Here is a 27965-nt window from a genome sequence, read left to right as displayed (position 1 = left end):
TATGGAGCCTGAGTTTGAGCGTCTGACTCTAGCCGGCTGACCGTGTTTACAATTTAAAAACTGCGACAGTTCACACACAACTTTAACACGACATGCATATAATTTATACATCAAACTCTTGAGCTAATTCTGCTCTCAGAATGTCAAAATATAAGCGATGTGATGTATACTTTTTGAGATATTAACATTTGTTTGGCACAACTCATACTAGTTAACTGCCGCGGGGTTACGCATTTTTGGGTGGCAGTGACATCACGCTGATTCATCCTATAGCTTGGTTTTTCTCACTGTCAATAGCTAACAAGAACAAACTCAATAAGGCACACCCAACATGTTTTTTTTTGTTTAAGAATGCTTTGGAAATCATGTTGAGAGCGCTTCCAGAAATTTCCAGAAAAGTGCAAGGAGCATTTTTTTTTTACAATACTTTTATATTTATATTTATATTTATATTTATTTATGTTTATAATACTATTAATAATTCTCACCCGGAATCCCAAAGAAATCAGATATGTCTCTCCAGGCTTTGTTTTTAACGTTGTTGTCATGGTAGCCCCTCAAGGTCGTAGATAACTGGGTTGTCAGACACCGCAAGAATCAGCTTCACCTGCGCCATGTTTGTTGATACTCTAGTCTCGCCTCTTCATTGACTTGATTGGTCAGTCGAAACACAGTCGAAAAAGTGACAGTGACGGGCAGCGCCTTTTCTCCAAATGTCCACGCTTAGCGAACCCTAACCCTAACCCTCCTTACCATAAAGAATGAATTGCAGAAAGGTGCTGGCAGCTCAAAAACTGTGTTGGGTCTGCAGGGCTGCTAAGGTTGTTAATGTCTAGCAAGATTGTAGGCCAACAACAACTCAGTATGACACGACTGTGAGTCTCGCGTAACTGGGAAAGGGAGGGCAATCCTCAGTGACACATCACAACCTCTCAATACTGAATATGAGCTGTTACCATCAGGACGGAGGTACAGGGTACCGCCTTTGCTGACTTCCCGTGCCCAGAGATACTTTATACCTTTCAGCATTGCTCGGCTAAATAAGCTCTGAACACAGTAATATTCTAATAATATTTCACTAGGGTTGGTGTGAAGCACTTGATGGTCAATATTTGTCGTAACTGTTTGTATTGTATTGCATTGTAGTACTGTACTGTATTGTATTGCATCATACCATATCTTATCTTGAATGTACTGTATCTTGCTGCTACAGATGCAAAGCAATTTTCCAAAAGGACAAATAAACTAAACTAAAACTAAAACTAAAGTAAAATATGGACAGAGTCAACGTGATGTCACCATTGGCCATTGTTTTTTGGACGAGGGGTTTTGCAGAGCCACAGGGCCACCTGCTATTGGTCCATGATTGTCAAGCTGCGCAATCACTTGACAGGTGAGTTGTCAATCACCCCCAAAACATATCTTTTCTATTGTCTATTTTACTCTAAAAGGGTGAGTTATATAAAAATCCACCCCCTGTACAGTTGTTGTGAAAGGTGAAATTTGCTATATAGGCCAAAACCGTGTTTTGAACCATGCTGTAAACATGCTTAATCCTGTTGTAAACTCGGGCATTTTAACATGGGGTGAACGGGGAACAAGTCCCTTTTGGATACAGCCTCAAGTGGCCATTCGAGTAACTACAACGTTACTTCTGCAGTTTCCTCTTTCAAAGCCCAAGCTACATGTAGCCTACTGATTACACCCAACAGATGCAAAGCCCCCTGGGGGTTGTGGTTTATTTTCTCCCTGAGGCAATCAGTTCAATCATCTCATTAGGTGACGCTGTAGCCAAGGGTGAAATCTCAGCAAGGGAGTGTTTTATTTGTCTACCCACTGTGTTAGTGGGTAAACAGAATCAGAATCCAATCTAGATTAGCTAGCCATGTATTACAGAAGAAGAAAAAATACTCAAAGACAAGGCACAAGCCAATATTGGCTTAATAGCCAAATTAGAGGAGAATCATTATTGTTGGCTTATATAGCCAGAGGAGAGGAGGGGAGAGGAGAAGAGAGAGGAGAGGAGAAGAGAAGAGAGGAGGAGATAGGAGATAGGAGAGGATGGGAGAGGAGGGGAGAGGAGAGGAGAGGAGAGAAGAGGAGGGAATGGAAGAGGAGAGGAGAAGAGGGGAGGGGATGGGAGAGGAGAGGAGAAGAGAAGAGAGGAGGGGATAGGAGAGGAGGGGAGGGGAGGGGGAGGGGATGGGAGAGGAGAGGAGAGGAGAGGAGAGGAGAGGAGAGGAGAGGAGAGGAGAGGAGAGGAGAGGAGAGGAGAGGAGAGGAGAGGAATGACAGATTAACCACTGCGCCTGTCAGACCAGAGCCCAGAGGGGGCACTTATGTCAATATATCTCTATTAGATAACCATTTTAATCCATCTACACAAGTGCCTCTAAATGCAGATATGGTGAAATAATGAATGGCCCTGTCAGTAAAAAAATTCGTGGAATTTTGTGAACCCATGGAGTATATATATGGAGGTAGTTTCCAATCTGCTTCAAATGTGCTTTTGACTGATGTGTCTTCAGTGCGGACGCGCAGATCCACCAAATCTGATTAGAATGTCACTAACCACGTCACCAATGTACGTATTTACTGACACCCACGTCGTTACCATAGCAACCCACGTGTAACACGTTGTGTAGGTGGTACTTGTAGCAACCCATGTTAAGGGCTTGCCCAGGGGTGGATACGAACCGCTGACCTTCGGCTTGGGAGTCAAAGACACTAACCACTCCACAAGAGAGCTAGCTCCCTTGGTGGAGCTGATTAACATGCCTTTATACTGGGGAGTGAGTTTAACCAATCCACTCGCTACCACACTGGACTCACGAGGAATCAACACTGATTCACCTCGGTTACACATGCAGATAGGCTGTTTAACTCTGGACACACAGATCCGACTTGAAAATCAGATTTGTGGCAGTGCGGACATACTCCCAAATCTGATTTGGGAAACCAATCAAGATAATGATGATTAATGACTTTATCAGCAAATCGGATTTGCCTGTAATGTGAACATGGCCTAAGTCGACGCTTGAGGCAAATTTGATGAAATTCCGTCAATGCATTCCTCAGATAGCGCGTTAACGAAGTACGCCATAATGCCATAATGCCTGAGGCGTTCCCAGGCCAGCGTGGAGATCTCTCCACCTAGCTCTCAGTTTGCCCCATGGTCTCCTCCCAGCTGGACATGCTTGGGACACCTCCCTAGGGAGGCGCCCAGGTGGCATTTTTACCAGATGCCTGAACCACCTCAAATGGCTCTTTTCTACGCGAAGGAGCAGCGGCTCCACTCCGAGTCCCTTACGGATGACTGAGCTTCTCACCTTATCCCTAAGGGAGATGCCAGCCACCCTCCTGAGAAGACCCATTCCGGCTGCTTGTATGCACGATCTTGTTCTTTTGGTTTGGTTGGTTATGACCCATCCTTCATGACCATAGGTGAAGGTAGGAATGAAGATAAACCGGTAGATCGAAAGCTTTGCCTTCTGGCTCAGCTCTCTTTTTGTCACAACGGTGAGGTAAAGTGAACGCAATACCGCTCGTGCTGCTCTGATTCTCCATCGTATATACTATAATTGTGATATGAAATTTTCATATAGCTTCATCTCTTCTAAGAAGGCTTATCGTCCTCTTTCCAACCTCCTAATAGTGTGCCTACTACTGAGAAAAGCTGTTGATATCTTCTATATTATTGTTATTGCACAGTATCATCTATGCTGTAGACTTAAAATAGAGCATTATAGTGGAGAAGAGGAGAGGAGAGGAGAGGAAAAGAGAAGAGAAGAGAAGAGAAGAGAAGAGAGGAGGAGAGGAGAGGAGAGGAGAGGAGAGGAGAGGAGAGGAGAGGAGAGGAGAGGAGAGGAGAGGAGAGGAGAGGAGAGGAGAGGAAACACAGCAACACTGTGTGAGTCTGGCCTATACCTGTTGTAGAGGAGGATGTCTGGGACCCATATCTGACTAGAGGGGAAGCGGAGGTTCTGCACCCCAGGGTAACTCTCTGTGTTCCACGACAGGTAGACGTCTGTCCAATACTGGAGGAAATGATACAGAAGAGGCAGAGAGAGATAAGAACCAAATTAAAAGCAGAAAAGGTGAGGACAGATAGAAGGAGGGTGTAGGAAAATAGAGAGATTTGGACACATGATAAAAGTTAAGTGAGCAAAGCAAAGAACATTGGAGAGGAGGAGGAGGAAAGATAGAAAACAGTGAGAAAAGTAACAGCTAGTGAGCAAAAAGCGAGATGAGTGGCAAATCAACTGAAGGTTCTCGAGTGTATTTTTCTTTGTGGCCCAGCCAACTCGTCCTTGACATACAGTACATCATCTGCACATCACATCTCACCAAACGTGTGGTTGACAAAGTGTTAGGTGCTCACAGGTGTACTTACTGCTAACACTACAAAGCATTATCCTCCCACAATGGCACACGCCACGGTTGGAAACGCATCAGAGCACTATAGAGCTTGGACCAACCGTCAACTGTCAGAAATCAACTCTTTTCCCCATTACACAGGCGAATATTCTGACAGCTGTTGGCCCTTATTCCAGCTCTCCAGCTCTGATAATGAAGCCCGGCCATCAAACCTTGCCAGCTGCTGTTGGCACTGACCCCTACACTCTCATATGAGCCTGCCTGAGCCCAGAAGCTGGAAGGGCTAGCATTTCAAAGGGCTAGCATTTCAAAGGGCTAGCATTTCAAAAAGGGCTATTATTTCAAAGCACACAGAGAGTGGCTGTGTTCCGTGCTGCCACTGTGCATCAGTCTCTTCTCATGGCATACAATAGATGATGTGTGATCTGTGGAACGCTATGCAGTAGCTACATTTTGTGTCCTGGCATGTAAGCACAATTTATTTGTTTCTGCGTCTGTCTGTTTTTTTTGCATGTCTACAGTATGCCTGCGTCTGTGTGCGTGCGTGCATGTGTGCGTGCGTGCATGTGTGTGTGTGTGTGTGTGTGTGTTTGTGTGTGTGTCTAGTGTGTCTAGTATGTATAGATTCTGGCACTCAGATGACGTAGCCCTAGGGCGTATTCCCTATAGAGCAAACACGGTCCCATTACTGATGTGGCCACTGATTGTTTATTGCCAGTACACTGGGTACACTGAGTGTGTGTGTGTGTGTGTGTGTGTGTGTGTGTGTGTGTATTTTTGTCCTTGCACATAGTGTGTATTATTTGCCCTGTGTGTGTGTATGTACATGTGTGCCCGTGCTCATGCAAATCTGAACATGCGTGCCTCTGACCATGTATATGTGACCTTATTATCAACCCAACGTCGCGTAAGTTGCTGATTTGCTCTCATCAAAGAAATACCATCCGTCTGCTGACATATGTCTCCGCTCATGCAGCTAATTGCTTAATCATTACATATGTCATCTCTGGGCCTTGGTGGTTTGGTACTAGAGAGCCTCTTCTTTCATGTCAGTTGGCTGGGAAAGCACAACTAACAGCCACCTGAACAAAACCACACATCAATAACTTTGTAGTCTGTCGGGAATAGATGAGAAGGATACTGGGAACTATAAGGTACTGTAACAACTGTCTAAGAATAGGTTTGCAGTTACAGTATATAATAGAAACTTAGATTCTTAGATTCTAGATTCTTATTAATAGAATGCATACACAAGTCTGAGAATGATTCTGGAACTCTGAGAACTTTTATGATTCTTACTTAATAATGCAAAGAACAAATGGGCAGCAGCGTCAGCCCGCGTCAAACGACGCGTAGATGTGGCTGCACCGTCAGGAGAGTCTCATCAGTCTCAGGAGAGTCATCCACACCACCAGCAGTATCTAGACTCCACAGGGGGATATATCTTGCTGCTGCTCAGAGCTGATGCCCCTCGATCTCAATATCTCCCTGCAGTGTCTTAGCGCCAAAGACTTTATTGAAAATAAGTAATTCTCATAGATTCTGTAGTGCATCATTCATTCTGTTGTAAATAATACATATTATTTTATTCATTCACTATTCTCTCCTGATTGAACTGTCTGTGTATACAACATGCACATTCTAGGAAAAAAGCAAAATACATGACACATAACATGTATTGCAGCATTGTATACATTAGAAACACTCTCTATCTCTATCTGCAAGCTAATTAAAACTTGTGACTAAACCACTTAGGACTTAGGAAACTTAGGACTAGCCACATCTAGGGCACAGGTATGCTGAAAACTTAACAAATGCCTTCTACAGTATGTGTCAATAAACTGCTAGGCTGCCTGATGTAAAGTAATGTGCTGGCTGCAGCAATATCCAATCAACCATGAGAGCTGGCTGTAGAGGAAGGCGCTGAGGTAACACATTCTTAGACACAAAACTGGAGCTCGTTCAGTTCTCACAGTTTGTGGGACTTTTATTGCCTGCTTAAAGTCGAGCTGAACCCAAAAATGACTTTTCTTTTCTTTTAGTTCAAATACCTGGGTATGCAGTGCACCTATTTAATAATGTATTTATATTTAATGTAATTTCTTTAGTTTTTCCACACTTTTTCACATCAAAAATTCATTTTTCAAGATTTCATTGATAACAGTAATCTACAGTTTGCTGACGTCACCCAGTACTGGGGACAATGGATGGAAATTAGCCTCGTGCTAAATCCGGCAATTTTTACACTTTTACTATGTTCCAGGTTTTATTATCTGTTCTATGGTTTCTGTGTTCATTAATTTTGCACTGTCCCGTCCAAATTAACAAATAAATAAATAAAATAATACTATCAAATTTCTACCCCATTTCAACCAATCATATCACGACATGGCAGCAGTCAATCAAATCTTCATTTCAGGATAATTTTCTCTTCCAAAAGAAAGAGAAAATGGCGCCTAGTGCCTGTCATCTGGCAGAATTCCTATCCCATAAACTAACTACTAACTTGGCCAATTGTATGAAACATGAACAAAAAACAAAAGCGGTAATGTCTAAGAATGCAAAACGAGCATTCCAGGAATATTATTTACATTTATAACGATAATGGCGCGCACCTCCGAGAGCTTGGTTGTCAGGGGTCGCACCTCGGAGATTTCAGGCCGACGGGCTGCACTCTCCGCTCGGCAACACGAAGGCAGCTGGCTGCCTGCGGCTCGCTGAGCTCCACTCAGCCACTAACCTAGGGTCAGCAGGCTCTTCCCGAGGGGAGCGCCACAACACGCTGAATCCAAAGCCCAATCCAGTCCCCAGAATTGTCAAATAAAATCATCAACATGATACTATCACCCGCCTCTCAACCTGTCATCTCAGACAAATTATGTTTTCAGTCTGAAACGGACTCAGACGCACGTGACATGTATACATGCAGTAATTCCCCCGATTCACCTCCAAAAGCTGCTGTGGATACCGGTGTTCAAGAGGTGGTCACCTGAATAATTCATTCTGTTTTTGACTGTGAGCTGGTCAACCTATAGTAACTGGATGTGGCATGTCCAACTGCATCAGGAGTGGGTTGTGTTCACATGCATAGATGCCAATGAACAGAGGTGTGAAGTAATACGTTTGAGGTACTAGTACTTTACTAAAGTATTTCCATTTTGTGAGTCATACGTTTACTCCACTACATGAATCTGACGGCCGTATTTAGTTACTTTGCAAAATCAGGATTTACAAGCAAAACAAATGATAAGCTCATCTGTTGCATTGTTAGACAGTATGGAGTATTTAGGCCTACAACATTAAAATACATCTTATAGGACAATGCATCAATAATTTGAAAAAGGGACCATTCTTCAGAGTATTTTCTTTCCTACTGCTAATACTTCCATAATTTTACTTGAGTAAACATTGAAAGCAAGACGTTTTCTTTCAACTAAGTATTTATACATTAGTATTTGATTTGAGGACGTTTTCCCCCACTGGCAATGGAAGAGACATGTTGCAGCTGGTGCTTAGCAAGACATGGTGTGGAGGTCTGAGAATGAGCACTAAAGCCAAACTAACGATACCACCCTTTATAGCAAAGTAGATATATTGTAAAAACATAATGCAACTGCCAGCATACAAACCATTTTTACCATACAAACCATATTTTGTCACTGTATCGGCACGGGCCTCTAGAGGCTCACTGAAACATATTGGATTTTTTTTTTACCACAGAAACGGTTTATGTTGCATAACAAAAGGCTATTGATTGCAATTTCAAATCAAACTGCCTCCGTGCCTTTGTAAGCACTCAGATGTGAATACTTTTTGAAGTTGGAAATACAAATGGCACACGTAAACACACAGCTTCCAGAAACATACAGAAAATACTATTATTATAGAAAGATCAGACAAAAGGGCTTGGAGAAGAGACATACCAGCTGCAGCCAGGCATTTGTGATCAAAACTTGGTTCTTTTCATCCTGGAGGGGAACAGAAGAGAGGGAGGGGAGAGAGAAACTATTATCAGTACCAAGTGGAAGTGGATTCAGACAGATAGTGAATGAACATATTCCCCTGCGGGAGAGAGAATGATAAATAAATACAGGATGCCTGGAAAACTTGAGGTAAGATTAACAAACAGATTGGCCATGAATGGCAGCACAGAGCTGGTAAGTTCACTGAAAGACAACAGTGGCACTGCAACTTCTCCTGGTCCATGTGTATTCTTTCTTTCTCCAATTTAATGTGACAGAATAGATATAGAATACAATACAATAATATAATATATTTACAGTCTAATGCACTTTTCACAGTCTAGTTTTTGATTCCTATAGTCTTGCAGAACTCAAACTCATATAAATGCTTTGCCCACTGTAACGACCAACTGATGAGTCATATGACCAAAAACATCTAAATGCGCACACTGGTGACTTGTGATGAGTATTATCCCTTTGAGCTGCCCCCTTAGATGATACATCACATACAGTAATACTCTAAAGGCAACAACACCCTAAACCCTCAGACTACATTCAACACTTGTTATTTGCATTTTGAGTCCACTGTGCAAACGGGTTTCCTGCACATTCGTTATTACTATTATTAAGGCTAAAACTTAATTTTATTTTTTACAAATGAAGCCCTACATTCAATTAAGGCAGGTACGTTGCAAACAAATAGTTAATTCATATACATTTAAGATCAATCATCATAGGAGATTATGAGACAGGGGTATAAAATGTTAGATATTGTATTGTACATATATTGATCACATAGAAGCACTTCATGCTTGGTGGGTATTATGGATCAATCATCTGATGACTGGAAGATACTCCCTAAACTGTTTTGAATAGACTGGGAGTGGGGAACGACTTCCTTATTCTAAAAATGCATTTTAAAGAGAAAACGCACTGCCCCAATTTAACAGTGATTCCTACTTTCTAACAATGCATCATTCAAAGCTGTCAAAAAGCAGGGGGTGGGACAGGAAAGGAGGGTACAGCAGATGAGGTTAGGAACCATATCATTTGGCTATCTGAGTACATGACAGATGTGAACAGAGGAAACTCACTATTTTATAAGCAATGGGATGACTCAGGTATAATTTGCATTAAATATCAGTTTGGTAAGGATAACCCAAGCTTCAGGATAAAAGGGACTGGATAAGTGAATCATTTACTGTTTGAAAGGCAATCCCCCAAAATGGCTTTTACTTCTAAATAACACCACAAAACCCAAAGATGATAATATTAACAATGCACATACTGTACGGCTCTGATAGGATAAAGCTGTCAAACAATGTACAAGTTGTTGTTGTTAAAAGAAAAAATAACTACATCAGACATATTGGGAAAATGTGCCAGCTGACCAAGCAACCATCAAGTGGAATAATGTGTCACTGTTCATCTGTGTGTACTTTCTCCAATAAACCTTCCTTGCGTAAATATCCTTTGCTATAAAACAACAAGTTTGATTCAGTTATTGGAATTGGAGAGGAACGGAGAAGATGTACTTGTGTCACCACCAAGATGAACGAAGAAAAGGGTGGTTGAAATATTTTTTCTGCAATGAAAGGATAAGTAAAGATAGGTAACTCCCTGGTCTAACTGTTGTGAAAATGTATTCTCATTCAGCCGCCCTAACCGGCCCTCGCTCCAGCCTTATCTCCACCTGTCCTTCCTGATCAATGCCACTCTTACTGTAAACAGCCTTCTGTTTCTACTGCTAAAATAGAACAGCCTCCATTGTGTTCTTCACAAAACACCACTGCTCCGTCATTTGCTGTGTGAACGTAATCCGTGACATTTCAAGATTCAAGATTTTTATTGTCACTCCGTAGTACAAGTATCACGTGTGAAATTCTTGTGCTGTAGACTCCGTTACAACATAGTGCAAAATAACAGGGCATACTGTAGGTGCAGGAAAACAAGAGAAGCAACAAGCAATAAGGCAGTAAAGCAATAAGACAAGTCAAAGACAGTGACATCTTCACTGCACATAGGTGCAAATGGCATGGACATACTTTAAACATAATTAAACATAATTAACATTCTGTTTGCACAGGTGCAAAATCTGCAAATAGCATATACCTAATTAAACATAAATTAAACATTAGACATACATAATGGTAGCAGCTACAGTACAGTACAGTACAGCTACTACACTATTTGTGTATGTTAAGGAGTCTCGTGGCCTGCGGGAAGAAACTGTCCCTCAAGCGATTTGTGCGTGCTTTTGGGACCCGGTATCTCCTCCCTGAGGGTAACAGGGAGAACAGGCTGTTGTGGGGGTGGTTTGTGTCTTTGATGATCTTCAGGGACCTCCTGAGGTACCGCTGGTTGTACAGTTCCTGCAGTTCTGGCAGCTCACATCCTGTTACGTGCTGGGCCGCGCGTCTCACTCTTCTTAGCGCCCTGCGGTCCATGGTGGTACAGTTCCCGTACCAGGTGGTGAAGCAGCCAGTCAGCAGGCTTTCAATGGTGCCTCTGTAGAAGTCCCTGAGGAATTTTGGCCTTAGCCCAAATTTCTTCAGGCGCCTGAGTCCGTGTAGTCACTGTTGGGCCTTTTTGACAACAGTGGCGGTGTGGCTGGCCCATGTCAGGTCCTGGTGGATGTTAACTCCGAGGTACTTGAAGCTGTCCACCCTTTCCACCACTGTGCCGTTGATGGTGATTGGGGGGTGTGCGCCCCCCGTCCCCCCCCTCCTGTAGTCTACAATGATCTCCTTGGTCTTGGAGACGTTCAGAGAGAGGTGGTTGTCCTGGCACCATTGTTCCAGGGCCCCCACCTCCTCTCTGTAGGCCGTCTCGTCGCTCCTGGAGATCAGCCCCACGACTGCCGTGTCGTCTGCAAACTTCACGATGGTGTTCGAAGTTTGAGTCGCCATGCAGTCGTGGGTGTAGAGGTCGTACCAGAAGGGGCTGGAGACACACCCCTGGGGCGCTCCTATGCTGATGGTCAGTGGGGAGGAGGTGAGGTTGCCCCCTCTCACCACCTGGCGGCGGTCTGTCAGGAAGTCCAGTATCCAGTCACACATTGCTGTGTTTAGTCCCAGATCCTTGAGCTTGCTTACCAGCCTGGAGGGTACTATGGTGTTGAATGCTGAGCTGTAGTCCACGAACAGCATTCTCACATAGGTGTCCTTCCCCTCCAGGTGGGAGAGGGCAGTGTGGAGTACGTGTGCTACTGCATCCGCTGTGCTCCTGTTTAGCACTTAGCTTTGGTCTGAGGTTGTGTTGTCTTTTGTGCTTGACCTCTCGTTTGTGGGATTTCGCTCAAATGCAATGGAGGGTATCAGCCCTGTCGCACCCAACACAAACACTCTAATCTCTAATCTCAATACAAACACTCTAATATCTAATCTCAATACAAACACTCTAATCTCTAATCTCAATACAAACACTCTAATCTCATAAATCTGCTGATTAGTTTTAGATAAACTTACAAAGGGATTGATAGACACTTGCACCCAATGAAATAAAAAATAATTTATTGTAACTCCATTATCGGGTCAATGCCAAAATCAATGTTGTTTGCTTTTCTTTTATATACAAAGTGATCAGTTATTTTAAATCTGTACTGTAGTGGCAGCATTTAATCTGTGGAATTCAGTATTATTCACATAGGAACAATGGGATAGCATCTTATCTACTGTATTTTCTTGATCAGGACACCACGACGAGTGTTTAAAAAATATTGAAAGATCAGAAAAGGAATGAAATCTTTGAATCCTGAATCATATCTCAGAATATACTGTATTTTGTGTCCTGGATGTGCTGAATTGCCATACTGCTGCATCTGCTGCAAGGTTTCACCTTTGATTTTCATCAAATTCCTAGAAAAGGATCATTTGACAGGGCACTGCAACACTCTGTCTTCGTATTTTGAAAAGGTTAAAGTTCTATACACATGGCTTCTGTTGCAATGCAGCTGAGTGCACGCAGATAGGAGGCATCACTGTCTTGTTTGACAAGAGCACAATGAAAGGTGAAGTCTATATGCACCTCCAGCCTCAGGTGTTGGGTTGATATAACTCGAATGTGAATGCAAGCGGACAACCCGAAAAACATACGCTCCAAAACACAGTTTTAATACGAATGATTCTGCCCTAGTGGGCCTTCATCAGGTGAGGAGAGTCAGACGCATGATTGTTTATTCCACACTAGATATCACTGGCTCTGCACCACCGACAGCTGACCACATAATCTTTCTTTCTTTCTTTCTTTCTTTCTTTCTTTCTTTCTTTCTTTCTTTCTTTCTTTCTTTCTTTCTTTCTTTCTTTTTTTGTTTCTTTCTTTATTCTTTTAATCACATAATAGAGTCCATCTGCAATGTACAGGGTTTGCTGATTGTCCCTGGATGTAGACTAAAAACTAAAGGTGATCGAGCGTTTGAAACTGTGGCTCCTAAACTGTGGAACGCTCTTCCAATGGCTTTTGGTGCCATTTGTCTGCTTGTTTGTTTGTCAGCAGCATTACCCATCGGGCTGATTTTCAGGAATCTTCATGGAAGGTCTGCGCTCTCCGAGTGCCTTTCTAGTTCTGTGTGTTTTTGTGTTATCTTGTAAACCACTCATTAAATGAACTTTGCTTACATGCTTACTATGTGCACCTGTCAATTTGAATTAAATGTGTTGAGTCTTCTTTGAATGCTCTTAGTCCGTATGGGTGGACAGTAAGGCATGGTGGCATCTCCCCCATTGGTTGGTAACTGCCAGACTTGTGTTTTTGTGTCTGTCCATCAGCCTTCATGCTGAAGAACCCAGACTGTGGGCAGAACCTGTCTGTAGGCCTTCATGCTGAAGAACCCAGACTGTGGGCAGAACCTGTCTGTAGGCCTTCATGCTGAAGAACCCAGACTGTGGGCAGAACCTGTCCATCAGCCCTCATGCTGAAGAACCCAGACTGTGGGCAGAACCTGTCCATCAGCCTTCATGCTGAAGAACCCAGACTGTGGGCAGAACCTGTCCATCAGCCTTCATGCTGAAGAACCCAGACTGCGGGGATAACCTCTCCATCAGCCTTCATGCTGAAGAACCCAGACTGTGGACAGAACCTCTCCATCAGCCTTCATGCTGAAGAACCCAGACTGTGGAGAGAACCTGTCCATCAGCCTTCATGCTGAAGAACCCAGACTGTGGGCAGAACCTGTCCATCAGCCTTCATGCTGAAGAACCCAGACTGTGGGCAGAACCTGTCCATCAGCCTTCATGCTGAAGAACCCAGACTGCGGGGATAACCTCTCCATCAGCCTTCATGCTGAAGAACCCAGACTGTGGACAGAACCTCTCCATCAGCCTTCATGCTGAAGAACCCAGACTGTGGAGAGAACCTGTCCATCAGCCTTCATGCTGAAGAACCCAGACTGCGGGGATAACCTCCCCATCAGCCTTCATGCTGAAGAACCCAGACTGTGGACAGAACCTCTCCATCAGCCTTCATGCTGAAGAACCCAGACTGTGGGGCAGAACCTGTCTGTCAGCCTTCATGCTGTGCTGAAGAACCCAGACTGTGGGCAGAACCTGCCCCAGTTCCATGAGTTACCCAGGAGCAGATGGAGGCTCAGGTCACACTGTGCTACCCCGATATATTATTCACCAGCAACCAAAGGCCACACCTCTCTCTCACTCTCACTCTCACACACACACAACACACACAACACACACAACACACACACACGCGCGTGCATGCACCAACCACGCATGTGCATGCACGCGCTCGCACACGCAAACACACACACACACACACACACACACACACACACACACACACACACAGCTTTACATTATTCACACCTGCCCAGTTAGCAATAACTCATAGCCTTGCTAGCTTATCCATTATGAATGGAGACAGCTAACAATGTGTGGCTCCATAGAGCACAATATTAAACAATAAGTGAATATTGTGCTGGAACAGCAACATAAGACACTACTGAGATCTGACCGTGCGCAAACTACCTGTCCATTTGTAACACTTACTTACACCAATTGAGAGGGTTTCCATGGCACATAACACACACAGGCAAATACATAGTCCACACACACACACACATACACACACACACACAGACACACACACACACACACACACACACACACACACACACACACACACACACACACACACACACACACACATACACACACAGACACACACACACACACACACACACACACACACACAAACACACACACACACACACACACACACACACACACACACACACACAGACACACACACACTAGGCTGGCATATGAGCGGAGAGGCTGCAGCAGCTGTGACCTGAGGTCATGTGTACAGGTTCTTCTGGAGGCATCTGGAGCCGCGGCCCGGCCCAGACGAGAGCCGTGAAGGCAGCCATGATGTAGCGCTGGGCAAATGACATAAAGCTATTGTGATTCTCATCTGTAAGCCACCACGACAGCTTGGGCAGTGCTGATCTTTTACAGTGTCATACGGGATGACATTTTATGATGAGGAGGAGTCATGACCATTTGATTTATTATGGTCATATCAATAAAAAAAAATGAAAATAAAAATAAAATTATGTTTAATATTTCCTGTCGGAGGACAGGCCAGCTGAATAATAGAATGGGAACCGTATCCATGTATAACAGCACACCACAAAGCTCTTGCTGTAATCATGAAGAGGCCTACAGTACACATGTTGTGGCAGGACTGACAACCTTGGCTCAGATGTGACGGGATGCCGGCTTGTTTTTTTTGGATGAATGCTCGGCTATGTGGTCAGGCTAACTGGCAGGGGTAATGTGTGGGTTTGTGGGAACACATGACGAAACACAGCGTGAAGGACAAACATGTAGAAAACAAAATACGAGATGAGACCTGACACAACATGGCCATCTACTGTATAAGGTACTGCAAAAGTGCTGAAAAAGAGTGAAGTACAAGTAAAACATTGAGCACTATAGGGTTTGTGTGTATTTGTGTACAGATGTTTCACATGAGGCTTCTCTTTGTTGCGCACAACCATGGAAGAAGGAGAAACATGGGGGCTTTGAGAAGACAGGATGAAGGCAGGGCCTGCAAACGCATGAAACCAAGTTAAAGCTGTGATTGAAATGGAGAAGAAGGTGAGAGAAGGAACAATGGGCAAGGAGCTAAGAAGAACAATAGATGCAGAAAGAGAGATAGGGCCCATCACAACACTGAGATTCAATGTTCTTGTGCAATGAAAGGGGGGACTCAGGGAGTGTAGTGCCTCAAAATGAAAAAAAGGTTGAGGGGAGAAACAAAGGTGCATGCACACATACAATATGCATGAGTCTGCACCATTACACACAACACATAACTCAAAGGATGCAACTGCAAACTAGAAATACTGCATCGCTGTTGTGTGCCTCCCCCAACAAGTCAGCAGTCTACATCCATGTCTGTCCAGACTCAAACAAGTACAAATACCTTGAAGCCCACAGCGCAGTAGTAACATGGCTACTCATTTTCAACATGGAAAATGGTCCTACCAAAAAACCACCCACATCCCCCCGACCACCCCCCTACCGTCCCATTGAACCCTGACTCTTGATGCCCTTCCTATCCCTAGCTACGGCCCCTTTCCCCTAGCCCCATCGCTTTCCCCCACGACGGTCCTTCCCACCACCCACACCTTCTAGCCCCTCCCTCTACCCACGCCTCGAACCCTGACTCTCGACGACCTTCTTATCCCTAGCTATGGCCCATTTTCCCTAGCCCCACGACTTGCTGATCACACCCCCTCCTACCACCCACAATCCCCCTAGCCACTCCGCCTGCCCACCCCTCGAATCCCAACACTGCGACCTTCCAGTCCGTAGCCCCCCCTTCCTTGATGGAACAGATGGACATGGAGCCACAGTGACCTTGAACTTTCATCTTTGTCCACCAAAATCTCATCAGTTCACCCTTGAGTCCAAGTGGATGTTTGAGCTAAATTTGAAGAATTTCCATAAAGGCGTTCCTGAGATATTGCATTAACGAGCAAGAAAATGGCGGTCGTGAGGTCACAGTGACCTTGAACTTTGATCTTTGAGCACCCAAATCTAATCAATTCATCCTTGAATCCAAGTGGACGTTTGAGCCAGATTTGAAGAAATGTTGTCTAGGCATTCCTGAGATATCACGTTAATGAGCATGAAAATGGCTGTCGTGAGGTCACAGTGACCTTGGACTTTGACCGTTGACCACCAAAATCGAATCAGTTCATCCTTGAGTCCAAGTGGAAGTTTGAGCCACATGTTAAGCAAGTCCATCACAGCGTTCCTGAGATATCACGTTAACAAGAATCGGACGGACATACTCTACGGATGTACGGACGGACAGACGAACAACCCGAAAACATAATGGGCCCTATCGTTGCAATCGGCGTAGAAACTGCGTTTAAGGCCTAGCGCTAGGCCGCCTAGCGCAGTTAGTGGGTGTGGACCAGCGCACTCGCTATCTTGGTATCGGCGCTACACGCAGCCTCAACCATTATAACCACGCCTTTTAAGCGTAAAATTATGCATAGTCCGCTCATTGGAGAATTGCAGTAAAGAGTCACACGCTTGCCTTTTAAGCTCCAATTCCTGGACAAATTCGGTAAAACCAGACAAAGCCAACCGCTCTGCCCCCCCCCCCCCCCCTTCATCCAGTCTGTCTGTCTCCATATATAGGCTATTATTCCATATTATTATGCTTCTCAAACCAATCTAACTGCAGTTTAAATACTGCAAGCATGTAAATACCCTACACTATAGCAAGATCAAAGTGAAAAGAATGTTCTAAATGCATCAGCTAGAAAAATATAGCCTATTAGATTGGTGAAAGTTTGTCCAGAAAGTTATCATTTTCTCTCGCCTGCTGCAGGAAGGATGATGCACATAAATATACCCTACATTATGTAAAGTCATTGCATAAATGTGTTTTTATTGTAAAACTAAATGTGAAGTAGGGCCAAGTTATTGGAGCGGACATCACAGTATAGCACGACAGTAGAAGCGCGTTCCGCTGTCACTTATCTAAATCACGTTAAATCGACAAGGGATATATATAGGGCACGGTGGCTCAGTGGTAGAGCTGTCGCCTCGCAGTCAGAAGGTCCTGAGTTCGATTCTCGCCTGGGACACTGTGGGCGCTGTGGTTGTGTTCCCCCCCATATCTTCAGTGCCTACTGCCCAGGTGGGGTATCTCGTCGTAAGGGCCTTTCTGTCTGTGTGGAGTTTGCATGTTCTCCCCGTGCTCCCCCAGGGGGGTTCCTCCGTATATAACCCCCCCCCCCCCACTAAAAACATGCAGAAGATCAGATCGTCATCGTCATCCGACCAGTGACGACAACATCCGAAGTCGGTCCCCGGGCGCTGTACGAGAAAGCGACCACTGCTCCTGGCCTGCCCCAGGAGGAAAGGACAAAGCCAGGATGGGTTAAATGCAGAGGACAAATTTCACCGGCCACCGTCAGCATGTGTGTGTTGTGGCCCTCCGTGCATGTGTTGTAGTGTGTTGTGTGACAATAAAGACGGGCTGCCGTCTGAAAATCGTTTATAGGCCCAGGAGGACATATATGTTTCACATAGGGTGGTGTTTTCATTTCGATGTTTTATTTGGTCCAATATTGAAATGTTCTACAATTGCAGGTTGTGTTAGCATTACACATTATTTAGATCTACCTTTTATATCTATTTCGGCTCATTTGGTTGCTATTTAGTAGCGAAATGGAGTACCACAATGCATGCTGGGACATGCCAGGGAGTGAACTTACAACTTCTTTTTCCTATGGGAAGTGTGTTGTGTCTGTCTGAGCGAGGGAGTCAGAGAGAGAGAGAGAAGGGTGACAGAGAAGAGGCAGGAGAGCGCTCCTCGCAACTGGCGCACTGAATAGGCCTGGTTTCAGAGAGAGACAGAGAAGGGTGACAGGGGAGAGGCAGAAGAGCGCTCCTCGCAACTGGCGCACTGAATAGGCCTGGTTTTCAAAAGCGCAAAGCGCTAAATTTACGCCAGTTGGGAAGATATCACTAGGCCGGCATTTAAGGCCGACACGCCCATTCTCGCCCATTCAGGGAGAGCGCCACGCCCATTCCGCCTAAAGCGCATTTGCCAGCGTAAAGCCATGTTGAGATCTTCCCGAGGCAGGCGCAAGGCACGTTTTTTTGCGTTTAAGGCCCGTTTTAGCGCCGAAGGCCTGTGGGAGAATAGGGGCCAATGTCTCCGGCCCGGCCATAGAGTACTTCAGGAATGAGTCAGAAGTAGCAAATCCCCACCCTGTTGGTTCATAAGGGGAAAAGGTTATGGGATTTTGGTATGGGAATTTTGGTTAAATGCATGAAATAAGGTCTGTGGTTAACAAAAGTTTATGGTGAGTGGAAATTTGTGTTCAGCAAGATAATCTTCACAAATGAGGACCACTTGTATGACTTGACTTTTGAAGGATGCGTTGTTTTTTTAAACATTATTTTCAGAAAACGGCGATTTCTGGGTAAGCCAACCAAAATATGTCATCCCTGCAGCACTCTATTGCCGGCGGAGGGATAAAAAAAAGATCTACATATAACTCAAAAGAAATACCTTTCCAAAAACAGATACCAATGTGCAAAAACCTAAGACAAAGAACACAGCGTTCAACTCAGACTTTTAAACAAATGGTGGTTTCTCGATCGAGTTTCAAGATGAGGACCAGTCATGTTACCTCATATCACAATAGTAATCAGCTCTCAACATAAGTCAAATGACGTCTGTTATGACGTGTGTCTGCTGGCATATAGAGTATATATATACTGGCAGTATATATATAGCCATGGTCAGCGCGTCATCATCCACTCCGAGATCGTTCATCTCAGTGGTGGCTGTACCTGGGCTGATTGTATTTTATGGAGCTGTGTTTTGCCCCACGCACCTCCCCAGTCCACCACCAACGTCTTGACTCCTGAAGAATTCCCTACGGGGAGGGGGGGGGGGGGGGGGCATTTTGTGAATAGCATTCTCAAAATGCTATTTTGTGAATAAAGCACACAGGCACACTCACCACGTCAATGATTTGTAGCAGTGTGAGGCCCAGTTCCACCACTATGGGTGCTGAGTCATTTTGGACAGGTCTCTCCAGCCGATTGTAGTTGACCATCAGGTCACGGTACAGCCTCCTTTGGTGCACACCACCATGACAGCCTGGAGGAAGGCAAAGGAAGAGGGAGTCAAGGATAGAGGGAAGGAGGGTGGGAATGAGAGAGCCAAGTAGAGAAAAGGCAGAGGAAAAGCAACGGATGGGATGAAGAAAAATGGGGTTGAGAGCCAGATAGGGAGAAAGAGAGGAGAGGGCGAGAGTAAGAGTGCAGAAGGGAAGGAAGGGTGTCAGGCAATAACAGGAGGGAATGGAGGAGACAGAGTAGGGGGGAGAGGTGGAAGAGTCAGAAAATCAGTTCTGCTGTCATTTTTTCAGTTCTGCTGTCTTCTAACAACAGTGTTAGAAGACATGTTCAATACTCTCCAGACCTATAAATTGTGATAATTGAATCAACGCTATCATCATAGCTGTAGTGATTATTCCAAACAATGTTCGTATATAGAGTCAAGTCCCTAAGGAAAAGCAATTAAGACACGAATACTGAACCCATTATGAGCGGTAATTATGTTGATGATGCATTCGCTTTCACGTTTTGTCTCTGCTGTATTCATTAGGCAACAATGAGACATCAATCTTAAGTGTACATTAATATTAGAATATATCCCCTGACTGAAAGGTAAACCCAACCCAGATCTCTTCTCTTATAAATGGATAATCAACATTTGTTCTTCTGTAGTCTGCATTCAATATTATGATCAAATGTTTATGTTTATTGTTTATCAAAATGTTGGTAACACTTCATAATAACTATACACTATAAAACATTAATAAAGCATTAGTAAATACTTAATCCATCATGAATTCATCATTTATAAAGCATTATTCATACATTACTAAGCATTAGTAAGAAGGCATAAACACAGTTTTATTAACGTTAACGTTTTATTCCCGATTAATAACCTAATCTGTAATGTGTTGAATGATTGTATTCTCATACTTTGTAAATGATAGATTCACCATTTATAAATACGTATTATATAAATTACAAACCATTTATTTAGGAGTTAATTGTTAATGGTTCATAAGATCATTTAGAAAGTATAAGTCAATGATTAAACAACAATTTATATGTATGTACTTTCCAAACTGAAAGTCCAATTCCCCAATTTCCCAAAATCCTAGAAACTCACAATTGATCCCAAGTGAACCGCCCCATCCGCAAACCCTTAGGGGAACCCCACCCATCTACTGTTTAGGGATAAATAATGATTACACCTTTGACACACAGGTCGTAGAGACTCGTGGACAGTTTAGTTGTAAAGCCCATGCTCACTTCGTGGGTGACCGATGAAAATTTCATAAAGATCCGAGCATCGGTTCCAGAGTTATTCAAGAAAAACCTCCTATTGGCTGTTTAGAAGGCTCTGGAAGGCTTAATTAGCATTTTTGTCCCATCATGCAATTCGGACCCTCGTAGAGACACAAAACCCTGAGTGAAACACAAATCTCTCAGAATCACCCCCCTGGCCGTTTGGCCAAGGTCAGCTGAGACCTTATATCTCATTTATTAAATGCTTCATAAGGCATAGATAGTCCTCACTTTAGATGGGCTCACACAAAATACTTAACTAACGACTAGTCACTACCTTAATTAATCATGAGTTTCAGTATCAATAAGTGTTTATAAACCACAAACCATAACACACTCACTAACCATGTCTAAATCATTACACATAAATGTACATACAGATAATAGTTGTGTAATCATTTACTTACACTTTCTAAATTATTACAGATTAGGTTATTAATCGGGAATAACATGTTTATAACTGTGTTTATGACTTACATACTAATGCTTAGTAATGTACAGTATGAATAATGCTTTATAAATGATGAATTAAATGGTAAATGGTAAATGGACTGTATTTATAGAGCGCATTTTATATAGTCTATCGACTACCCAAAGCGCTTTTACATGAATACCTCACATTCACCCATTCACACACCGACGGCGTCTGCAGCCATGCAAGGCGCTAACTGCTCGTCGGGAGCAGTTTAGGGGTTCAGTGTCTTGCTCAAGGACACTTCGGCACACTGCCGGGTAGGGGTGGGAATCGCTGAGTAGCTCACGATACGATATCGTCACGATACTTGGCCCTCGATAACGATATATCACGATACTGCGATACTGCGATACTGCGATATATTGGAAGACGATACATCACGATACCTGTGTAACAAGTGAAAAAAATACCTCTGAAGGCAAAAAATCATGTATTATGCATTTATTAGCAGAATTGACATGAACTCTCTGAGTTCACTCACTCACTCATACCATTTTCGATACCACGGAGGAAAAGTTACACATTAAGTCTTTTTATTATTACTATTAAAACAAGAAAACCTATAGGCTATAACCTACCTACCTACCTATATAATTTCTAAAAGTAGATATTAATGATCAAACATTTCCATTCATGTAGCCTACAGTAGTTATGTTTTTGTTTCAACTACAAACATAAATAAAGTCAACTTGGAAAAAAAAAAAAAAAAAAAAAAAAAAAAAATTAATAAACATATCGATACTTGGCGCCAGTGTATCGATAACGTATCGCGGGTGGAAATATCGCGATAACGTGGGTATCGATATTTTGTCCCACCCCTACTGCCGGGAGGAGCCAGCCTCGAACCGGGAACCTTCCGATTCCCAGGTGACAGCTCTACCTCCTGAGCTAATGCCGCCCCATTAGGTATTTACTCATACTTTATTAATGCTTTATAGTGTATAGTTATTATAAAGTGTTACCAAAATGGGTAATGCACTTAAATGGGAATAGGGGAATAAATGGAAATGGGAATAAATAACCCTAACCCATTACATTATAATTGTTTTTTTAATAAATAAAAAAAGACGGACAATTAATAGATTATGGCGATTGGATCGCCTATTAGTGATGTTGAGTAACCATGATTGGATGATGGATGGATGATGGATGATTTGAAAATAGAAATGATTGCCCAAACCTACCCCCAGCGCAACATCTGCGAAACTTCAAAACTTCAAATCACCTCATCCTTCAGCATCTCACCTCAGCCGCAACCAAAAAGGTCTCATCTCCCGAATGCCCCTCATTCAAATTAGGTGTTGTCTCAACACATTTCAGCAATTACCAAGTGACAGCCAAGGCGTGAGCGCACCCAGAATGACTGAGTGGATGGCTAATTAGCTAATGAGCTGAAAATAAACCAAGACAGCTTGCTGTGTGTTTGTGTGTGATTATGTTGTTGAATGTGAGGTGGGGCACCCCTAAATCTTGGCATGACAGGAAATCTGCACAATCTGCACACGAGTGACAGAGTTCACTGACTGCAATGAGCTGAGCCAAAACAAGCTGAGCAAAGGTGATCTTCACAGTAAAATACCCCTGACACAAGATAATCCCACTCCTGGATGGATGGATGGACAGACAGGATTCAGCAGGTGAGGCTGTCGAAAATCACATCTTGAATCCCAATAATCAGCACACACCCCCAGGGGTGTGTGCTCTCACCCTGGTTCTTCCTCCGCTACACGAACGACTGCACCTCAGGGGACCCATCTGTCAAACGCCTGAAGTTTGCATCATCATCATCTGCCTCATCCGTGACAGCGATGAGTCTGCATACAGACGGGAGGTTGAACAGCTGTGGCCCTCTGGTGCAGTCACAACAACCTGGAGCTGAACAAGCTCAAAACTGTAGAGATGATAGTGGACTTCAGAAAGAGCCGCCCAGCACTACCCCCCCTCACCATTGTCGGCAGCACTGTGTCTACAGCGGAAACCTACAAGTTCCTGAGATCCACAATCTGCCAGGACCTCAAGTGGGAGTCCAATGTCACAATCATCAAAAAGGCACAGCAGAGAATGTACTTCATCCGCCAGCGCAGGAAGTACAAACTGCCTCAGGAGCTGCTGATCCAGTTCTACACCGCCATCATCCAGTCTGTCCTCTGCAACTCCATCACTATCTGGTTTGGGTCTGCCACCAAACAGAACAAGCACAGACTGCAATGAATGGTCAGGAGGACTGCAGAAAAAAATAAACGTCCCCTCCATCCAGGACTTGTACTCCTCCAGTCAACGTCAAATGTCCAGGAAAAATCATCACAAACCTATCTCACCCTGGACACGACCTGTTTGAACCCCTCCCCTCTGGTAGGCGGTAGAGGCTACCGTACACGAAGAAAAACAGACATAAGAACAGTTTCTTCCCACAGGCCATCACTCTGATGAACACTTGATCACTTCATTCGAACAATTGCTGTACACGTGAATCACTACTACTTCACCACCTTGAACCACTTTACCTGTTGCAGCTATACTGTACATAATCCCCCTGACACACACATGTACGCACGCACACACGCACACACACACACACACACACACACACACACACACACACACACACACACACACACTAATCTTAGGTGAAATGTGTCAACTGTGCTAGTCTGTGCAATAACTCAATAACTGAATTACTGTCTCAAAGCTTTGCTTAACGCTATATAGATCGATAAACAACTGTGCAATATCTGACTTACGTATAGCCTTGTTTACAATCCAGTGGGGTTTACATATACTTAGACTGCACATAGGTATACAATTCTTTTTCCCCTTTATATACATATTTATAATGGTCACTCTACTACATCACACTTATTGTGTATAATGTAAATAGCAGTTAACTTGTTTCATGTACCTCTGCTGGCTGTCCTTGTTTGTTTGTTTTAGCTGCATCCCCTTTCTTTTCCCCGTGTGAGTACATTGAGAGCAACGTATACCGGAGTCAAACTCCTTGTATGTCTACATACTACTTGGCCAATAAAGCTGATTCTGGTTTTTCAGAGGTCAGACATGACTCGTTTAGATCACATTTGAACAAGCATTAGACTCATAGGTGCTACTGAGCAATACATACCGTCGACTTCTATACCAAGTATACTTTTGTCAGCTAGAGGTGAAGAGAAGTAAGTTATTTGTTTCACTCATCTTGCTCTTACGCAGTTTCAGTTAGTTTTGAAGGGCAGCAGGCAAAAAAACCTGTTAACACTCCATTCTCTATTGTGGGACAAGCTTGATGGACTCACGAGAGGTTTGTCCAAGCTTTTTTCATCCAAATAGGTTTTACATATTGGTGCTAACTAGCTAGAATATGCACTCATGTCACCATAAAATCACCCTGTATTGTACACGGCACCGTCAATAGTTTATGCAAATTGGTCCAATCAATCATTGTCAGTGGAGCGGCTCCAGAAATTATCTCTTTATAACACCATACACTCCTATGCTTCTGCCAAACTGATAGACTTGCAGATTTAGACTTAACTGTAAACGACTGTAGAAATAATGTGTGGATTGGGCTATAGGGTGGATTTGCCCTTCATAGGCTATTGTACTGTACATGTATGGTCTGATCTCTCTTGTTTAGTTAAACATCAAAATCTTATGGGGAATGAAGGCTATACTGACAACAATCCTCTCTATGAAGCGACCTTCTCTGCTCTGGTAAGGAAGGGACATTTCCAAACCATGATAAACATTTTATGATTTTATAGACTCCAGACTTTTGCATTATAGTGGGTTACACAGTATTAACATCATGTACGGACAGACGGATCATGGATACATAGTTAAATCATTAACCTAATGAATGAAAGAATAGAATAACTTCAGACTTTAACATGACTGCCTCAAAGCGTCTGTTCTCTCTTCTCTCCTGCAATAAAAAGCTGTTTAGTCTATGTTTGTATATGGATTGATTACACATGTGCTGATTGCTCTAGATTAGATTGTGGGTAATCTATTCTACAGTATTTCTTGTTCAACATTAAATCACCTAACGTGATTTGTTTGGGGCATCTTTGATGTGTGGCTGATGAAGGGGTTTTAAGGAAAACCGGATTACTGGCTTATCATTTTGCGTCGCCCTGAAGGCAGCTAGAGTGTGGAAAATACAACAACAACAACAACAACAACAACAACAACTATGTTCAATTACTCTGCTTTCTCTCTCTCTCTTTCTCCTGATCCCATTTTTCACACCTCCTCGTCCCCTAACCAGCGGTGAATGGGGAAATGAATAAACAAAAGTACAAAACCCTTCTGTCGCCTCACTTTTTTTTACCTTCTCTACCACTGCGTTCAGGATTTCCCCACTTACTCAGACATCGTCATCCTCACTTTCCCATGAAATTAGTTTTGGAGATAAACATTATATTGGTCAACATTAGCCGTGATCTGAGAAGCTGCATTTTAATTCATGACTGGCAGGTAAAAGCACAGCATTAGACTGTGGCTGTATAGGATGTGTAACAGTATCAATATGAAGCAGGTCAGTGCTACTGTAAGCATGCTTCTCACAGAATCTGCACTGGCTAAGTAAATGTTATAAATTGAACTTTCTGTGCCACATGATCTTGTCAATTCAACAAACAAGTAAAAACATCAATCCTAAAGGCCACAACAGACTCGTCCGTCCGCCTCGAATTGGAGCCGTCGCGCGCGTCTGCCGGCGCCAGCGAGCCCTACATGCTAGGACGTGACTACACCCTCCCTCCTCCCACCCTCCCTCCTCCTGTGGAAGCTCCGTGGGAAAATGGCGGCGATTGAGTGCCAGGCAGTCTGAATGAAATTGAATGTAACGTTCCCAATTCTATGTATTAAATTCTAAAAAACGACCCTCAACACTTGGGAAGGCTAAGCCACACAACTAGTTCGTTATAATCTAACGTCATGTTTCGAAGGCGACTTCACGACGATGAGGACGGTAAGGACTCAATCACATCAGGTCTCCGCTGCTGACTACCTCGGAGATCTCCGTTACAGGCCCAAGACAACGGCCAATCACAGCTCTCGTGCAGCTGACGTCACGCACGTATCGTCGCCGCTGAGTTCCATTTTGGAGCAGCCCCCGTCAGCCGACGGCGCCCCCTCCCCGCATGACGGCGTCCACCCGCCGTCATGCGGGGAGGGCGGGGCGAGGCTCTGACGGACGAGTCTGTTGTGGCCTTAAGGGCTCATGTAAACCTCCTCCGGTACAGCTCCAGTACGGCTGCGAACAGACCCACACTCATGTACTCTGTAATGGTATGAAACTTTCACATCGCGATTATCGTGACCAAAATTATCACCAAAAAATTGCTGAAAAAGTACTGAGAGACTCACTGAAATCATTTTACGACGTTTTATATTGAAAACTCAGACCCAAATAGTATTGATACACTCACTGAAATCATTTCTCAAAGGCTGCACGTTTGCATCTGGGAGACTGTTGCCAACTTTGGTTGATGATGGACAGTATTTACCATGTTTTTCAATGCACACTGTATTGTAATCACGGTACCACGGTAATCACGGTACCACAGTTTTTAACAATAATGAAAATTTGAAACGGTACCGTTATCGTAAGGAATTTTATCACGGTCATCATTAAAACCGGTTATCCGACAAAAATAGAACAGGTGCGTAATTTTTCCGTACTGCATGTATCGCCCATCTATTAACATGGGCAAGAGTCTGATCCGCAACACAGCCGGTGTACATTGGGTGTAACAGTCAACACAGCCAGTCTCTCAGTGCAAATTAGTGGATTGTCACTAAAGGTTATTCACAGAATATGTGGCATGCTGTAGCAGAAGAGACAGCTCTGTCTGGGCCAAAGTGCTTTTCCTTTGATGCACTTTTGACGTCTGCTTTCTCTTATTTAATTTGACTAAATTTGACAAACTCTCAAGACTTTTCAAGCCTTATGGGAAACCTTATCCTTCCCCTTTTCCACATTTACTGTAACCTTGTCCACTTAATCAACCTTAACCTGTGTGCTTCACTCTAACATCTTACTCTGCCCCACTTCTCCTCGTCCCGACCCCTACCTCCTTCTATTTCATTCATCATCATCATCACCATCCGCTGTGCTGAGAAGGTGCTCGGATGGAACCTGCCATCCCTTCAGGACCTGCACACTGCCAGGACGCTGAAGCGGTCTCATAAAATCATCGCCGACCGGACACAAGCTCTTTGAAATACTCCCCCTCGGCAAGAGACTGAGGTCTGTCAAGACCAAAACCTCTCGTCACAAGAACGGCTTCTTCATAACTGCCATCTGCCTCATCAACAAGGCCCAAAAGCCCCCTCTACCAAGTTCTCTACCAACTCCCCCACCCTACTACCCCCTGAACACAGCTGACCCAGAGACAGGAGCCCCCTCAATCATACGTCACTTTATAGGCATAGCAACAGCAGCTGGACTACACTCGTTACATTAAACTAGGTATTTTAGCTGCTACTTCTACAAGAACTTTCTACTCCATTAGATTACTCTTGTTAACTACAACGTGCACCGCTTGGACTGTAGATTCCTATTTAATACCTATTTACCGTAAATTCCGGACTATAAGCCGCACCTTTTTTCCCGTTTTTTGGCCTTTTTTGGCCCCTGCGGCTTATATAACGGTGTGGCTTATCTATGGATTTTTTCAAAAAAAAAAAAAAAAAAAAAAAAAAAAAAAAAAACTCTTTTTTAGCACTATT

At 43.7% G+C, this 27965-nt stretch overlaps 1 protein-coding gene across 1 annotated transcript in view; it reads right to left on the bottom strand.

Annotated features, from left to right (window-relative positions):
• Positions 1–27965, bottom strand: part of chrna8 (cholinergic receptor, nicotinic, alpha 8) — a gene marked incomplete at both ends in the record, with an annotated part of 78144 nt that overhangs the window by 33068 nt on the left and 17111 nt on the right. The window contains 3 exons of the mRNA XM_083655794.1: positions 3928–4037; positions 8301–8345; positions 19357–19496. Of these exons, the coding sequence (XP_083511920.1) occupies positions 3928–4037; positions 8301–8345; positions 19357–19496 (295 nt within the window). The remainder of the gene's footprint in view (positions 1–3927; positions 4038–8300; positions 8346–19356; positions 19497–27965) is intronic.

This window comes from Poromitra crassiceps (genome assembly GCF_964638095.1).
Source record: "Poromitra crassiceps genome assembly, chromosome: 19".
Lineage (NCBI taxonomy): Eukaryota > Metazoa > Chordata > Actinopteri > Beryciformes > Melamphaidae > Poromitra > Poromitra crassiceps.
Note: the sequence above shows the minus strand (reverse complement) of the source record. Positions and strands in the feature narration are given on the sequence as shown.